General features: G+C 39.6%; 1 protein-coding gene across 1 annotated transcript in view; it reads right to left on the bottom strand.

The window, feature by feature from the left end:
* The window catches only part of LOC134043054 (ankyrin repeat domain-containing protein 26-like), a 48,738-nt gene extending 30,238 nt beyond the window's left edge, over positions 1 to 18,500 (bottom strand). The window contains 17 exon segments of the mRNA XM_062491069.1: positions 246 to 290; positions 375 to 441; positions 538 to 566; positions 2,147 to 2,249; positions 3,379 to 3,440; positions 4,948 to 5,116; positions 5,638 to 6,653; positions 7,032 to 7,092; positions 8,367 to 8,439; positions 8,519 to 8,552; positions 11,266 to 11,316; positions 14,283 to 14,434; positions 15,174 to 15,311; positions 15,816 to 15,922; positions 16,041 to 16,214; positions 16,457 to 16,571; positions 18,298 to 18,500. Of these exon segments, the coding sequence (XP_062347053.1) occupies positions 246 to 290; positions 375 to 441; positions 538 to 566; positions 2,147 to 2,249; positions 3,379 to 3,440; positions 4,948 to 5,116; positions 5,638 to 6,653; positions 7,032 to 7,092; positions 8,367 to 8,439; positions 8,519 to 8,552; positions 11,266 to 11,316; positions 14,283 to 14,434; positions 15,174 to 15,311; positions 15,816 to 15,922; positions 16,041 to 16,214; positions 16,457 to 16,571; positions 18,298 to 18,500 (2,599 nt within the window).
* Between the last annotated feature and the right edge of the window lie 272 nt (positions 18,501 to 18,772).

Genomic DNA, 18,772 nt, shown 5'->3' with positions numbered 1-18,772 from the left:
GCAACAATGTTCTTCCATCTTCAGGACTGCCTGAAAAGGGGAGAGCACAACATGTACTCTGGAGCAAGCCAACATCATGGGAAGGTAGACGACAGGAGGGAGCAAACATGTACAGGTGCATATTTCAGAAGTCCTTCTGTTTCCAGAACACTTTGTTAGAACCATTAATTTAAAATTAGGAAAAAATTTGCAATTACAATGTGTTTGCCCAAGAAAGAACAGGACAAAGAGATGATCATGAATACCTTCAATATCCTCGACATCTTCCATATCAAATTTCTGCAACAGATCTGCAAAACATGTAACAGATGCCTTATCAAATACTCCAAAAAGATTATGAAGCTAAACTCAAAGCCACTTAATGCAAATATTACCTGATTTCTGCTGCCTGTTTTTAGGAGAAGTTTCATTCACTTTCAAAGCAGATATGGGATGCTTCAGCTATGAAAGAAAATTCAAAGATAAAACATCAAATTCAAAGTAACTACAAACTATTTAATGAGCAGAGTAAGTAGTCAGTCTGACACAAATACTTACCTGTGAATTGTTGAGTTTCTCCAAAAAGTCTAGAAGTGAAAAATATTTTGGGAAATGTTACTTTTTAAAATTGTGGTACCTTTTACTCCATTCAACATACAACATCAAGTTGTAGTTTCTACAACTAAGTATTAGTCACAAGCATTACTTCATCAAGAGTACAATACTGAACATTCAATATACCTCATCATGCAGTATATGTCATAGTATCCAACAAAAGAACAATGCATACTTCCCACCATGCACTTCAAATTTAAAAAATAATCATCACAGAACTAGAACAATATAGGTAGTAAGGTCATGAAGCAGTAAGGTCATGCTTGCTAACAGAACAAGACTAAAATATTTAGTCCTTCTGAGGAGCTGAATCCTGCTTATTTTTTATCCAGGATTATTTCAAAAGCCAAAGCTAGTCTAGTGTAATGAATGATCATAAAACAGCGTTATGACTGCGATTATTCTGCAAGTGCTTAATATTGAGGAGCATTTTTCTTTCAACTGATGGAGCTAAGAAAGCATGGGTGCAGACACAGAAACCTCATATATGTCTAACAAGGTAAAATCTAGGCAGTGTTCATCAAATTGCTGTGGTTTAGCTGGCACAGGAACAACAGAAACAAATGTTGTTTGGTTTTTAATCTACATTTATAAGACAGCTCCAAATACTTTTAAAAATTTTGTCCAACACCAAATCACTTCAAAACTCACAAATCCCACCTACATTTCTCAAATTCTCTGCTTAAGTAATCTTTCAGTTTGAGTCCTCTTATTAAATAAGTATATTAAGAATAATACTATATAATTAGTATAGAATAAGTATATTAAGAAAGAATGCTTAGAATTACTAAGAACGGCTCCAGGGCAAAAATTTTGTACTTAGATACAGTTTTTTATATTAAAAAGAACGTCAAAGAACATTAAAAAACAAGCAGTATTCAATTTCAGTAAATGTGGTGGTCCAACAGTATGCAAAGACCTTAGAAAGACTACTATAACCACCTTTTACTGTCTTTTCACACTGATCCTAAACTTGTCTTTGTAGAACTCTTGTCTAAGCAGAATTCCATGACAAATTGTTAACAACTACATTTGAAGCTCCTGGAAGCTTGTAAAGTTTTGCTCAAGATGCCCAAGAGACAGAGTCACAAACTACAGGAAGAAATCCTGTACCAAAAATCCCTGTATTTGTAGGGGTACTATTTTAGCTCCTAGGCAAAGCACAACATAAAGCTATCAAAATGCTATCAAAAGTTAAGCTAGGGGGGCCAAAAATGCTAGGCCAGATCATAGCTGTCTTCTTCTGCATTATCATCTAAGAATGTTAAATGTTGAGAAAGGTCAGCCCTAATAGACATATGCTGTCTTGGCTATGAAACAAGAATCTGAATCAAAAAAACTAGATACTCACCTGAAGAACACGAATAATGCAAAAAATTTCCTTTACAAACTGGCCAGCAAGTGCTGTGATTACTGGCATTAATTAACAAACAGTAAGCACTTCATTGGTACGGTTTGTACTCTCACAATGACAGCATTTCTAAGACAGACATTGCTGAAAGTTTACTTTAGCCTATAAACGTTTACAAACATTAGCCCACCAGGAAGTTACCATTGTCACTTTCCCCTGAAACAAGCTGGGAGCATGGTCCATGTCTCTCTGCAGCTGGCAGCAGCACACCACATGATACTCTTCTTGGCATTTCAGAATCTGCCTGTGTAACCTAAAACACATTAATGAGAATTGGCACAAATGCATTTTCAACTCATTTCTATACGAAAAGTTGCTGCTAAACCAATTCATGTAGCATGGTATCAAGTATATTCAAGAGACAAAATTGTTTTTTAAGGTCCTTGACAAAAATCCATCAAAACACAAGTGTATTGGAAAATCACAGCAATTATGCTTGCTTTCAGATCTTAGGCAAAAACTTCACACCCCTATTCTTCCACATTGACAAACCTTGACAAAATAGATGACCACAAACAAGAATTAACTCAATGGTAGCTCAAGATACAGGTTGTGAACCAACAGCTGCTGGTCTGCAGTGGTCCAACATTTGTACTGATCTTGTATCTGACATTTGAGTTGGTACTGATATTTCCTAGGCATATAACCTGTGGTGGTGAATGAACACACTGCTGCTCCCAATTGCAAGAGCCATTTGGATTGAACGAAGATTAGCAAGGCAGAGCTTACAACTACCCTTAAAACTAACAACATTTTAACCTTGTATTTTTAAGAAGAGGATGGGAAGAATTCTTCTCAAAAGAAGAACCAGAGGAACTTATCTACAGACTTTGCTGATCGCAACAGACAGAAAGAGCAAAAAAGGCAAACAAGGCCAGTATGTGCAGTGTCTCTATTGAACATGACTTTAAAGAGGGCCACAGTACACCTACAAAAGGCAGAGAGGATCTGTGCAGAAGCAGCTAGACTACATCTAGGTTGTAGACCCCAAGGGCAACAGCTTATCAGGTCAGCAGACTAGGACTGTATGGTGGAAAAGCAACAATCCTGCCAGTCTCTGTGAAAAGGTCAGAATAGTTTTAAGCAGCAAGGAACTTCACTGTTTCACTACTATACTAGAAACCAAACTCAAAGGCCAATTGCTGAGACCCAAGCCATTAGCTCATCTTAACTTCATCCCAATCCTAACCCAGCAGCTGGCTAGAGCAGAAGTATTTAAAGGGCCCCCAGTCACAAACATATGGCAAAAAGAAAAAAAGAGGAACTAAGCCTTATCAACAGCAGCATCCAAATCAAAAGGTAGCTCTCAAGTGATTCTGGATCTTACTCCTACTTCCTGCAGTGGAAACTCTTGTGTCCTTCACAAAATGTACCTCTGAATCCCAGGGAGATTCAGCATCTTCCTCTTGCTCCGCTCCCACTGCTGGAAGGGCACCTACAAATAAGGTAAGAAGTGAGATACTTGAGTATTTGTACATCCAAAGATGCAAGTTCCATGGATGAGGACAAACTAAGAAGCAAGTTTCATTCAAGCATTTCTTCCCACCCAGACACATCACATCATCTCCTTTACACTTCCAGCTCCTTCTGCTTCCTTTCTATCAGAAGATGGCTATGCACAACAGCTGACAAAGCTACAGGCAATATCCAACATGCTTGGGTAACATTAAGGAAGATACTCCAGTATCCTGCAGTTCTGTTGTACAGAGAGTTAAAGTCTCCCCAGCCTACAGCTCCAAAATTTGGCATTTACTATCACTTTCCACTGTACAGGGGGTACCACAGAAATACTATCCAAAACCTTTTCACACTAACAACCACGAAGTCACCAAGAAACAATGCTCCCTTTGTTGTACTACTAGGAAAGATCTTCCCTGACAAAGTTGTTACCCAGCCTCTTCCCAGATGCTAGACACCTAAGTATTGCCATTTAAAAATAGGGGCTCAAACACTTAACCCCAACACAGAAAAGCCATTTCTGCCTTGGGGAGAGGGGTTGTGTTTAAAATTCAAACTTCTTCTCTATCAGACAATTTTAAGATTCACTCTCAGAGGGCTCCTAGTCAGATTTTACTATCGTATTTCTATTTTAAGCTACTCCATTAGGAATAAATGATGCAGTATTCAATTGTGTGGACAGATACACAAAGAAGGGGGAAGGAGCCGAATGCCTGTGAGGACACCCACCCCACAAGAGGCAACTGCTCATTCCAATCTGAACGGTGACTACTTACTCTATACTAAATACATATTTATGGTAAGCACATACACACAGATGAGCAGGTATAGGCACAACGCTAGGATACAGCAGGTTCTGCCAGTGCCTCCTGCACAGCATGTGAGCAGCAGCTATACATGCTTTAGTAGCATCTACTGCAACAAAGCTGCTCTCTGGAGACAGACAATGGAAATGGTGCTTTCTCTTCCTACTGTCAGACCTCAGGTAAGTATCAAAGTGCTCTACTCTGACTAGGCTGGTAATGTTTCCAAGCACACATATGTGGGGCTGGAGAGACCACCTACATTTTAAAACTGGACAAGGTGAGGCACTGAAACAGCTTTCTCTCAGCTTGACTCAAATCCTTCCCTGGCTTCAGCCAAGATCAATCACAGCCTTTCGACGTGACAGTACTTGTCATAAAAGGGAATACTGTTGTCACTCGAGACATTCTAGTCCTCCTTTTTCATCTGTGCATTTTGTTCAGGTCACTTCAGGGAGAATGCAACAACAAATCAAGAATGGCTCTTGCTTCATATTGCATTGTTTGGTATACAATGCTACAATTTCAGTTCTTTTAAGAATGAATGAAAAGCAATATAATCTGCTTTCCTGCTCTGCCAATGCTCATTAGGACTCACAGGCAAGAGAAAATTTTGCCATCATAAAATGGTGATTGATTCCTATTTCATTTTCTATGCATTAATATTTGTAGATGAAGAACTTTGCTCAGGATTTACAAAGTAATTTCTCTCACCACAGTTGTCCTTTGAAGCTTTGTGGACTTCATGACTATCATCACAAACAGAATTTTTCACATCCTCAACAACTGTAGTTTGTAGCTTTTTGCCAGCTCTCTTCTCCTCCTCTTCTTTGTGGTCAGAGGATTCTTCCTAAAAGAGATCAACCAAAACAGCTGAAAAGAATAGTAACAAACATCATCTTTGCTGTTCCTCCATAAGCAATTCCTCATGTCACTCTAACTCCAGCTTCAGTTAAGTTACAATATTCCAGAGCATATTTCTTTTTTCCCCTCTACTTTGCTCCACAGAAAATCATTAACTTCCTGCTCTCAATCTTAGGCAAAATTCTTTTTGTTTCCTCACTTCCAGCTATCACACCATGAATTTTCCTAAATGGCAGTAAAACTTCATGGATAAAAACTGTAACATAAAACTGATAAAAATCTAACAGATTCCAGAGTCTACTGCCTATTCTTTTTCCATACTATATTACCATACCATAGAAAAGAAACTCTTTTGACTCCAAGTAAGACACTAACATCAAAAACAGATGATGAAAAGATGGAAATATGTGAAAGATAAGCGTTAAAAAAATCCAGTTTACTATGTGTTTCTTACTTATATGACCCTTAGAAAATACCCTTATGATTGAATCATCCTTATATACTTACTTCGGTGCTTGAATGAAATGCTGCTCTCAAATTTTCTTCCTGCATATTTAAGTGCAAGTTTTCACTTTCTTGTTTCAGTGGTTTACAGACTTTGTCATCTACTCCTTCATATTCTTCTTCAGTATCTTCACTCTCCACATGTTCAAGTATGACAGAGCTTGGTCTTTTACTTTCAGGTCCTGGAGTTTTTTCTGCTAACCAAGAATTATTGCAACTTTCAAAGCTATCACTGAAGTTTGACTTTTTCTCCTTAACACCACAACTATCTAAGAGAGGCTGAGGTATCTCTTTTTTCCAGTCTGTCATTTCAGAGTCTGCAAAACAGGATTCAGCCTTTCTGTGAAATGTCTCCTCAATCATGCTTTTCCTGTTCCAGCTTTCTTGCATATCCTGCAGATTATTTAGATTTTGAAAGACAGGTTGTTTTGGTACTGACCTGCAAGATACTTCATTATTCATGATCTTAGGAGACACTGCTGTTTTATTTTCTTGAAACATTTCACAGGACCCAGCTATGAAAGACACAGGAGTATCAACAGATTCCATCACTTTTTCATCATGTTCTTTAGTTACTTCATCATCATCATAGACATCTCCAGTTCCACAATGAGCATCCCCCTCATACTTTACTTTACTGAAATACTCTAATTTCTGATTTATTTCCCCTTTAGATTCTGTTTGCTCTTCTTCCAGTATTTCATTAGACTGAGTTTCTTCATCTTCCAGCTCTTCCTCCTCCTTTTCATCTTCAGTAAAGTCTTCATCCTCCTCCTCTTCCTCCTCCTCCTCCTCTTCCTCCTCATAATCTTCATCACCATCTCCACTGTCATGTTCATCCTCTTCCTCCTCCTCTTCCTCCTCCAATTCTTCTTCATCTAGGTTGCCTGCAACTAAGACATCTTGATTAAACAATTCTTCACTGTCTCCTTTGTTCACATTTGTGCCTGATGGGATTCTTTGTTTGAGACTTTTCTTTGGCGACTTAGGACTTTCAATTCTAGAACCACCACCATCATCTTAAAGTACAAAAAAAAAGAAAAATGCATGTGAACAGAAGGAATTATGTAGACAGTAACTGGCATGTTATCAGATTAATGTACAGGAGAAGAGCCATTTGGGAAGATTTAGAAATGGAGAGGTGAGGTTGGGCAGGATGGGGATGGACTTGATGAAGGAAAAGGGCTTAAGAGGGGATTAATATCTTCATTTGAATGACTTATTTTATTCTGAATTATTAAGTGCCATGTTTACAAAATGCTACTTTTCTCATTTACTATTTAAAAAAAAAACAAAACATGAAACCAACCAAAAAACCTACTTAGCAGTCTAACTTTAGTCTCCTGGAGTCTACTTTATATATCAGTATATCACGCAACCTTTTGCAAATAACTTACTGTTTTTCCTGAACTGCTGTGAAGCGTTCATTAATAGTGTCAGGTTTGGCTTCTGCAGCTTCTGTAAATAAAGATTTATTTAAGATTTTTTTTTTACAGTAACAACAACAAATCCTTTGTTCACATCAAATCTTGAACAGTAAATATAATCAGACTGTCCTTATGACAGTGCTGGCTCTATCCTATACTACTACACAAACACTCCTCTCATATCCAATTCAGTAAGCATTTCACAATGTGCAGGCACCTTTCTGCAAATCGTTTCCAAAAATGCTCATGTGCACAACCGTTCTAAAAATCTGTTTCTAACACTTATAATACTTAAGTCAAATTCAATTATATTTAAAAAACGCATTTTCAGGATGCTTACTTGCAAATGTGTGCAAGCTAAGTAACTATTAAGATCCCCATACTTAATGCATAAATTTAGTCCCTGCAAGTACACTAAAAAAAATACCGCTATATTTCAAAATCATGGCAGAAAAATGTACCATTTCTATTTAAATCAGTGCAAGAAAATGAAATCAAGTCAAATCTAAACATGCCTGCATGTCCAGCATTACAGAGTGGGTTGAACTACCACACTCAGGTTCGACATCACTGTACAATGCCAGTGCAACAGAGCTGATGCTCCAGACATCCCTCAGAAGCTGTTAATCCTACAGATCATTAGTAAAAAAAGTAGGCATGATAGCTTGTAACTAAGAGTACTACCCAAGCATTACACAAAAAAAAAATAAATAAAGCAAAACCCAAAAAAAAAGAAAAACATGCAGTGTGAGATCACATGCAAGTACTGAATGTCATCTTATAGAAGAAAATAGATGACCCATTTGAGTAACTCATCCCTTCATTGAGCACTCTTGAAGAACCTGCTGAGGAAAGGAGAACTAGGTGATGAAGGATTTTTTTAGATCTTGATAAATAAATGTCCTTTATCACTTAGGACTATCTCCAAATTTACAGAAAACAATAGCAATGATTGGAGAAGAACAGGATAGGTTAATTATAACCTATTATTATATTATTATTATTCAAGAACTTGCACATTTTTGAAGTCTTCAAATCTGACTCACATGAACAAGAAAAAATAAAACTATGTGGTTATCTTGTCACCTACTGCTTTTTGGCTCCAAATTACAAATCTACTGCATACTCTGTCATAGCTACAGGTTCTTTAGGAAAAACTCACAGCAGAAGGAAGGCTGGTAGGCCAAAGATTGCTTTAAACAGAAAACAACATTGGCTGGAGCTGCAGTTTCTTTCTGCTCCAAAGAAAATCTGCCTTCAAACCCCTTATTTTTGCAGGATATTTTTCCTGTATATGCACCATACCTTGGGGGTAAAATCAAGTTCCTCTTCGTCAGAGGTATGCCAACTGTCATCGTTCCCCTCTTTCTCAGAGCTTCTTTAAAAGCAAAGCAAAATGAATACCATGTCTCTCAAGTCATTCCTCAGGTAAATGTTAGGTACTTTTAAAGTCTCACCTTATTGAGTCTCCTTGGGAGAAGTCATCTATTGCTGTTCAAACATTAATCAACATGTTGAAATTAAATTTAGCATGCTAAAAATTAACCATTTAAAAATTAAACATTGAACATGGACAACTCTACACACCATAACAGAATGATGCTTTGGGTAGTAAATTCAGTACAAGGGGGCATAAATGACCGCATTTCCAAAACAAACAACACTGAATTTAGAAAAAAAAAAAAGGAAATAATAAGATCAGAGCTATATATCCTTAATATCCTACACTAGTAAACAGTTAACAAAATGGTGGTGGTTTAGCAAGACATTAAGAACTTCCAAAGTACTCAACTTACACACAAGTACACATCACGTGCAGAGATTTATTATTTTATGCAGCATTATGTACAACATTACACTATCTGCTGGTCTACTTGGTGCAGATTATTTTGCCAAGGTAATGAAAATTAAAAAGCATAATCAAGCTCTAAAGCTCAAGCAGAAGAATCACCAACAGTTCTGTAGACTGCATCAAAAAGGGAATTCAGCAGACAAAAGTGGCAAACCCAGGGCATTCTGTAGCACACTCCAAGTTTTCATCAGTGTTACAAATGTGACTTGCATGTAGGATAATAGGATAAATCATGACAGAAGGAACCTCAGGAAGTATCTTAGCCAGCCTCCTCAAAGCGGGCTCAGTTATGAGGTCAGATAAGGTTGTTCAGGGATTTATCCAGTCTGGTCTTAAACACCTCCAAGGAGGGAGACTGTACAACCTCTCTGTTTTACTGTTCCCACATTCAATTAGAAACTACTTTGCTGCCATTTATGCCTCTTATATCTCTGCCTTCTATCATGTACCACTGGAAAGCACCTGGCTTTGTCTTCTCACATGTACTAGAAGCTGCTGCTAGGGCCCCTGCAAATTCACTTCTCTAGGCTGAAAAAAATCCCAATTTTCTCCACCTGTCCTCAAAAGCCAAATATTCCTGTCCTTGATGAATATGATGGCCTTCTGCTGAACTTGCTCACTATTGAAAGATGGATCTCTTGCACTGGAGGCTCAAATTTCACTCAGAGCACAGGACACAGTCCAGAGAGTGCCAAGGAGAGCTGGATAATCACTTTCCTCAATCTCTTGGCTATGCTGCTCTTAATACAACTCAGGACACTGTTGTGAGGGCACCCTGCTGCTGGCTCACTCTCAGCTCACTCTGCCAAGACCCATCAGGCTTTCTCAGCAAGGCATCTCTCCTGCCAGGCAGTGCCAGCATGCTTTGTAGCAAGGGGTTGTACCTCTGTGTGCAGACTTTGCATTTGCCCTGGCTGAATTTTGCTAGGCAGGCCTGACAGTTCATTTTCACAGCTTGTCAGAGTAAAAGCCTCTGGAAGACAGCACTGTCTTGAAGTGCATCTACTGATTCTCCCACCTTAGGCTATTTGCAAACTTGATGAGAGCGCACTCTAGCACATCGCTGATCTACCAAAGAAACCTGAACTCTATGAATCCAGTTTCAAAAGTGCTAGAACCTCTCAATTATCAACAGTTAAGATGAAATAAAAAGGCTCTTCAATTCCAAAAACAGAAGGGGAAAACAAACACAACTTCTACATAGCAGCTATTTCAGCATTCCTCAAGCTTTTGATAACTAATTCTTGCTAACTATCAGAACAACCAATCCAAGGTCTTTGGCAGAATCATTAAAGGGAAAAGAAAACAAAGGCATAACATGCCTGAAGACATCTCCTCTGTTAGCATTAAAAACATAAGAGCATGGAAATTTTGTCTGTTCTAAAGACAGAGTACATATGGGAATTTTGGTGAGTACCTCTCCTGACCTGCACTGGGCTTTTGGACAATGAAATAGAGTGTATGTAACGTAGAGAAAACCTGGAAACTGAAACAAGGACAAGCTAACAGCTAAAACACCAACACAGTCTCTAATTTGTTTCCTACTGTAAAGAGACAATATTTAAATAATATTAGTTAGCTGTACATACCACAGTTTCCTGTAAACTCATTCAGTACCAGCAGTCTAACCTACCTGCTGATGTCCCAAGTCCAATAAAAATTTCTCCACCAATGTGGAGCAGTCAGTTACCATTCCTGATGGGTGACTTCAGTTACACTTTCAATTAGTACAGTTATAAGTAATCAAAAGAGCTGAGTAAATTTTTGACATTTTGATTCCAATGAATAGATTGGGTCAGCTGGGTAGAGCATGGTGCTAATAATACCAAGTTTGTGGGTTCAATCCCTGTATGGGCCATTCACTTAAGAGCTGGACCTGATGATCTTTGTGGGCCCCTTCTAACGCTGAATATTCAGCCATCTGTGAATCATAACTTTAAGCAATGATCAAGACCAGGTCACATTATCCTTTAGAAGGCAAGAGAGAAAGTTTATGAGCTACCTTTCAGACAGAACTCTGATTACAATAGAAATGGGATCTAGAAACGCAGTCTCTGGGGATTGCTTGTTTTTACCTTAACTCAAGCCCATTTCAATTTCAGAGTAACAGAAGAGCTTATTTAAAAAATTATTTACTATCACCAATGACATAAAGCGAACACTAAATTCAATAATAAAGAACCAAGGCAGAACATGCAAACAAACAAAAATCACACAAAGCCTGCCCTCAAATATAGTTCGTAACACCAGTACCATCAAAACAGGGACCTCCAGGATAATAAATATCATAGATGTGTTGTTATTTGTATACTGTACAACGTTTCATATTTTAAATGCTACTGTATAAAATACCTTTCCTTGATTTTTCTGTTCTTGATGTCTGGTTAGGAGATTGTTGCATTCCTATATCCATTTAGGAAAAGGCATGTAAAGGACAGATGGAATAATGACATCAGAATAAACTGGAACTTCCAGAAATTTGGAAAACATAAGCAGTACGTCAAAACAGCTACAACAACGGGAGAACGTAGTGTGACTATCAGCCTATTCTACAGTTAGAAGTGCTGGAAACAACCCAAACACAAGCTACAGAACTCTGTTCTGAAGGGACTGTGTCAAACAGTAACTTAATGTAACTTAACTTGCTCCACGTAGAATATCCATATTTCAGTATTTTGAAACACTGAAAGGTATTATCAGAAATATACTCTCGTAACAATTTTCTATTTCCCTCGACTACTTCTTGTTTAGCAGAGATGCAAATTAAATTCCTTCATGGTTGTAGAGTGCATTACACATACAGCACACAAAATTCCTTATTCTAAGCATCTCAAAATCTGTGTGTGTCAAGAACCAAACTTTGGAGACTATCCGGAGGTTTCAAGGAAATCTTAGCTCTCTGTACTCAGACCAGCATGCAACTTTGAGACATTATGTTATTTACACACACTCATCTTAAGTTACAGTTTTAGCACCGTTTTCAGTTATCCCTGGCTAAAAAAGGAACCCAGAAACTTGTTGCCTTAAGCCAGCTCATATTAAAAGTTGTGTCGGTTGGTCCCTGATACAAATACAGGCCACTTCTACCTCAGTTTTTAGAGTCCTGCTTACGTTCATTTGACGATGCTACATCATTCATGTACAAAGGTATGTCACCAGCCAGAGCACAGGACAAGAAGGCAGCAAGCTGCACCAGGGCTATAGAGCAGTCCACAACTGGACTGAAATGGGTGCTCTGACTGGTGTATTGTGCATATGTGTTTGTGTGGGTACTGATCTATGTGCTGTGGAACATAAGTCCAAAATATAAATCACTACGCAACGGCTCTACCCATTCCACTTTGTAAAATTCTGTATTTTAAGGCAACAAATCATTCTGTTATTGCAGCTGACTCCAAATGTCTTCATGATGTAACATTTATCTCTGAATAGAACAGAGTCCTGCTTATATGGATTTTACCACATGGAATCAATATGGCAAAATTACTTGTAGCAAAACAAAATACATTTCAAAAGTTAAGGAAGGACCTCATTATGGTTTTTCATCCCTTCTACATTTCTGAGTTTTCTGAAGAGATAATACAGGACAGTTTTTTACTGACCTTGGGAGATAGAAATCACTGAAGCACTTAATTATTTTCTAAGAGCCCTATGATGGAAACCTAACAGTTTCCATAGGGACCCGGGAACACAAAAGGAACAATGCATCACACAGTAAATATTTAAATAAACAAAAGCCAACTTTTGAAGTAGGCTGAATTGCTCATTAGAAGAGAGTATTTTGAAAAATATTTAACAAGTGCAAAAGCAGCAAAAGAAACAAGGACAACACTGAAGATCCCAGAAAAACTGCACAGAAGAGCAACAGAAATGAAGGTAATTCCAAAACGTGTTTTTCTGTTCTCCCAAGATCAATCCAAATTCTCATCTAATGGAGGCTTCAAAGTCTGTTGCTGCAGCATATCAGAAGGACTCTCATGATACAGAACCTGTACTTTCTGTGTGCAAGCCAGAGACTGCAGAATTAATGCAGGTAAATATTCCCTATATGTCAGTAATCTCTCTGAGACAGTAACTGTGCACAGTTTGGGCAAAATTAACATTTTCCTGATTAAACCACCTGTACCAAAACCTGTAAAAAAGAAAAAATTACTGCAATCTATCAATAAACTTTCCAAATCACTCACTAGGTCAAATTAAGTGTTCCTACATCAAAGCAAAAACTCTGACTCTGAATTAAATTCCTGTATCTAGGAAAAGTCAGTGAGGAAAAATATTCCATATTTTGCTAACTTTTCTTGACATATTTAAAAGTGGAATAAGGAACTGTATTTAAAAGGAATAATTAACTGTGTTTGACCACTGTCTTTTGCCTATTTGCCACATAGTTCCAAAGTAACACCCTTAAAAATTTGGAAGGAATAAAATATCCCCCTTGTAGGGCTTGAGATGTAAAGTACAAGGCAAACTATTTCATTTATACTATGGTATTTATTTTCTAAGATCCCTGTAGGACTCTTAGCTCATTCTAGGAATTCTAAAATTCCTCTAGGACTTGGATTTTTAAAACTTACTGAAGGAGCTAATTTTTTGATCACAAGGCAATTTAATTGTTTTTCGTGATCACAAGGTAATAATTATTTTCTAAAAAAAAATTAATAGAAATTACTGAATGTGGAAGAAAAGCATTGTCTTTATTGTAAATCAAACTATGTTCTAGCAAACACTAGACACTGCAATGTTATTGCCAACAAAGTTACTTTTCCAATATAGTATTTGCTAAGTATGGAAAGTATTTGCTACATGGAAACAGTTACAATTGATTCTGAGAAACAGGACATGCAAAAAGGACCTCAGTGCAAATTGAACTATTAATATTAAAATGAAGACACAAACTCCATGAAAATCAACAAGACACGTACCTTTCTGTCATTTCTCTGTTGCTCCCCAACTACAGAAAGAGGAACAACTACTCAGGTGGAACCCACTGCTCTTGTAATTGAATTTTCACAATCTGAGTTGCCATCTCGAGGTAGAAGTACACACTTGAAAAGTAAAAACACTTTTGCCTAGTTCCTTCCCTATTCTCTCTCTCTCTCTCAAGGAAAATCCATATAGATGGGCAATCTCACAGACAGAAAATAACAACTCCAAGAAGTGAACACAGAATGCAAAACAAATGCTTTCATAGGCTGACAAGCAACAGTTTCAACTATCATCAAATAATCACATTCACAAAGCTTGTGCTACTCCATCTGATGCCTCCACTAAAGCCAACAGTGAACACAGTAAGTGCTGACAACACAAACCCACTAAGAGAAGGCCACACTGATTCTCCTCATGAGCTACTCCATGATGAAGGGTCTTACCTCCTCTGTCCACAGCAGGTGCACCCAATGTAAAGCCAGCAGCTGCAGCCCGGTGTGGAGTGCCAAGTGCTGTGATGCCTCGTGCACCACCACCTGTAGAAGCTTCTCCTGTGTTTTCCCAGTCTGCATATTCTGCCAGTTGTTTACTAAGACTGTACAGAGAAAAAGAGGAAATACCTGCATATACTATTTAATAGAAGAGTTAACAGCCACTTCTTATCCAGCCTACTCTTATCCTATCCTTAGCTGTATAGATTTATATACACCCTTACTACATGACTATTACACATTTGAATATTCACTAGTCATGTTCACTCTATAGTCATATTCAAACCTACAAAAGTATTAACTCCTGCTTGGTACCTGCCAAGTTTCACCTCTAGATAACTGGACACAAACATATTTTAGAGTTTATATTGAGCAAATGTGAGCTTAGCAATAAAAACTGAAATCTAACAAGAGAACTCTGGGTAAAAATTTTCCTCAACTTCCAAATACACACAAGACACTGCAATGATACATACCAGAAGACGAAATGGCCGCAAGTTGTGCCAGGGAATGTTAAACTGGATATTAGGAAAAATTACTTCAGTGAAAGGGTTGTCAGGCATTAGAACAGACTGACCATTGAAGCTGTTGAGTCACCAGCTCCAGAGATATTTGAAAGACATTGTAGACTGGCACTCAGGGGTGTGGTTTAGTGGTGGGCTTGCAGTGCTAGGTTGATTCTTAGAGGCCTTTTTCAATCTAAATGATTCTATGAAGACATCACTGAGCACACTTTCATCACAAGTCTCAGCATAGTATTAAACCTTGGGGCTGTTACCAAAAATTATCAAAAACCACACTGATAAGTGACAACTTACTCTAATCATATGGTTTAAAATTTACCTAGAATATCCATGAATAACAGCATAATCCTCAGCTGTCCATCCATTAGTGTCTTTATGGGAAACATCAGCACCATACCGAAGAAGAATCTTTATGAGACTAAGCTCTCCACCAGAAGCAGCAGTCATAAGTGGGGTTCTGAAGGATCCAAGAAATATGATATGGAATCGATTGTTTTACAGTCACTGTAATTATTTTATTGTTTCTGTTTGCCCTCAAAAAAGTATTCTCTCCATTACTTTAAAACGAAAAATGAAACAGAAAAAGCATTTTCCATTAAGATAAACAATAAACTGGGAGAGGGTCTCAAAACAAAGCTTCCACACAGACAACACTTACAAATTCTACTACTATGGAGGAGATCGCTTTTCAATTTGAGGGAATGCCACTGAGCTAGTGACAGGCTTCCTGGCAGAAAGGCCATCACAGACAATAACATTTTGCAATCTTCAGTGTAGAAAGCATTGAATGAGATATGACAGCAAGTCACTGAGGTATGACTATCTTTCACAAGTCACAAAGAAATAACTGCTTCTGTGTGGCTCCTTGTTTTGTATATTTTCAGAGCTCATTCCCATGGTCCTCTCAAGCCAAAATGTCGAGTGTTAAAGAGACCAATGTAAAGTTTTGACAGCCCCTCACCTTTCACATTGATCTCGAGCATGCACATCAGCTCCATTTTTAAGGAGAAACTCCATTATTTCTTCATGACGTTCGGAGACAGCAAGAATAAGAGGGGTATATCCCTCCTAAAAGGTAGATGAAGTTAAAAATCAAAGTTAAAAATAAACCCAAACAAACAGAACTTTAAGAAAAATATGAATGCAACTTTTGGAAAGAACTTCATAAACAAATATTAAAAATTACCTTATTTTGGGCATCAATACTGGCATTATGCTCAAGTAACAGCCCTGCTACAGTAGCATTACCAGACAGGACAGCCAGGTGAAGGGCAGTGTTGCCATCAGCATCTGCCAGATTTGGGTCAGCACCATGTTCCAGCAGAATAGCCACACATTTTTCTTGCTGGCACTGTACTGCCTGGAAACAAAACACAATAAACTTCCAGCATTTACATTTCACTTTGTTGCAATCCCCCCATCTTCCTAATACTGGGAATTATGAGCGCCTCCAGTGATTAGCTAACATATGTCCATTCCACACAACCACAATATGCATGGTTTTACAATGGTCCACATAAAGAATACTGAAAAATGCATCATTTAGTTCAAAATCAGTAAGTCTCACTTGAAGGAATAGACCATAAAAAAACCAAAACATACCTTCATCAGTGGTGATCTGTTATCATTGTCAAGAAGATTTAGCTTACACTTGTTTTCTACCAGACACATGACTATATCCACATGGCCATTTGCACAAGCAAGATGCAGAGCTGTCCTAAAAATCAAATAAACGGAATTAGCACACACAGGGATAATTTCAGGCTTTTTTGTTAAACAACCACAAGTTTCACTTTGCAAATCTCAAGCTTAAGAACCCACTCCATTACCAGAAGCTGCACACCAAATGCTTGGGACTTGCTAGCAAAAGTCCTTCCCAGCATCTGCTTAGTAAGGGGACATTTCCTTCACCATAGAACTGAATCTTGAGAGATTCCTGTGCCCAGGTGTTGGGTACTGCCCTCAGTGGGACTACAACCATGGCACAGCAAAGGGACCAAAGCTAGGGAATCTGAGGATATGGCAAGTCAGCTTCTAAGTTTTTCTTTGATAATTTGTGGGTCAGAAGTGTATGGGAGATGTAGGAGATGGGTTTAATTGCAAGAATATTAGTTTCCCTGCACTTCGAGAATTTCTCCCTTTTCCTCTAGCTTTTTTACTACTGAAGCAAAACCAAGAACACATTTGCACCAAAGATCCTCAAACAGCATGTAGCAAACCAGAGAGCAGAACACTCTCATCCTGAATACAGGAAAGTAGTTTTTGACTTTCCTGTAATATTAAAATATAATAGTCCTAAAAAGCCTACTACAGAGGAAGTTCTCTCCAAGGGGTTAATACTGTCTTTTCACAATATATAACCAGCACAGTAAAATGGAACTTTTTTCTTCCATTTAAAGCCGTGCCAGAAAGAAAAGCAGTCCTTCAAACCACATGTTAGGTCTAATGTCACTTAACAGTTTACTTGTACATAAAGACACTATCACCGAGAAGTCCTTGCACGTGTTTCCTCCTACAAATCTAGGTGGTTTTAGGGCACTAGAACCAGATGAGTTTTATTGCTGCCAGAAGTTCACCCTTCTGGACAGCCAGCCTAGGAAGCCGAGCTGCTCTGCTAAAGCCAGCATCTCTTCAGAATACCACAAAGGATTTGACTCTGACCCTTTTCAGAAAAGGTGATTCCCTTTTGTTTATGACAGATCATTAGGAACTATGCTGCAGCCCAGGGCTTCTCTTCAAGTTAGAACTGTTATGTGCTTGCTGTGTTTGACTCCAACCCCTACACAACAACAACTATCAGAAGCAACAGCTTCTCCTTCCAGGTCACTGACCAGATCTTCTAGTCCAAGGCACTGATTAGCTGTACCAAAGCCTCAGAGCAAAAAACTGCCACCTAAAACCACACTGTGGCTTAGGCTGCCACATTACGCTCACAAAGGGCAACTATGCATGCAACATCAATACATAGCATGTTTATTTTGCATTATAAATCCTTCCTAACTGCAGTGTCCACCTTTCTTGAAGTTGCTCCCAGCTGAGACTGCGTCCTTCGGGCTCAACCACTGAACCTCCACGCTGAGCCTCGAGTCTGATTACACTCAAACTTCAAACCCTGGCTGGAGAATGGCCACAAGGCTCCTCTTGCAACTCCCCTTTGCCAAGCTAAGAGCTCGCTTCCACTCCGGAGCCCCTGGGCAAGGATATATAACTCCGGGAATGAGGGCACTGAGGAGGCCGGGACAAAAATGGCAAGGCGACAGTTGGCCGAATTCAAGGGGTTTTTGGCAGCACAAGCCTGATTCCCATAGGCAGCCAAGGGCTGCGGCGCCCGCACTCCCACTCCTCACAGCGACGCTGCCAGTCCACTCCTGAGCCGGGGAGCTCCGGGGCTGCTACAGCTGCACCTGGGGCTCCCGGGGCCATCCCGGCGCTCCCGCCCTTACCGCTCCGCCTTGTCCCGCCCGTCGATGCCGTATTTCTTCAGTCCCTGTCGCAACTGGGCCAAGTCGCCGCTGGCGGCCGCACGGTGTAGTTTGCCCAGGTCCTTCTGCCGAAGCTCGTAGGCACCAGCGGGGCAGGGAAGGGAGGCGCTGCCGGGCGGCGGCTGCCCCTTCTTCTTCCTCCCGAACCCGAAGATCCGCTTCATCCCGCAGCCGGACCTCGGGCACAGTCCCGTCTAGGGAGAGCGACGGCGGGCTGTATCGTGCCTCACGAAGGGACAGGGGAGGAGAGCCCCTGGCAGCGACCTCAACTCCATGCAGCTCCTGCAGCATCGGCAGCTCCGGGCAGGACCCGCGCCCGCTGCCCCCGGCAGCCCCGACCCCGCGCAGGCGCGGGAGGGCAGCGGCGGGCAGGCCCGCGCAGGCGCGGGGCAGCTGGGGACGGAATAGCTCTGGGATGGAATTATCGTCCCGGGGC

This window comes from Cinclus cinclus, chromosome 4 (assembly GCF_963662255.1).
Source record: "Cinclus cinclus chromosome 4, bCinCin1.1, whole genome shotgun sequence".
NCBI classification, from domain to species: Eukaryota; Metazoa; Chordata; class Aves; order Passeriformes; family Cinclidae; genus Cinclus; species Cinclus cinclus.
The sequence above is the reverse complement of the archived record's forward strand: the minus strand, read 5'-3'. Positions and strand labels throughout refer to the sequence as shown.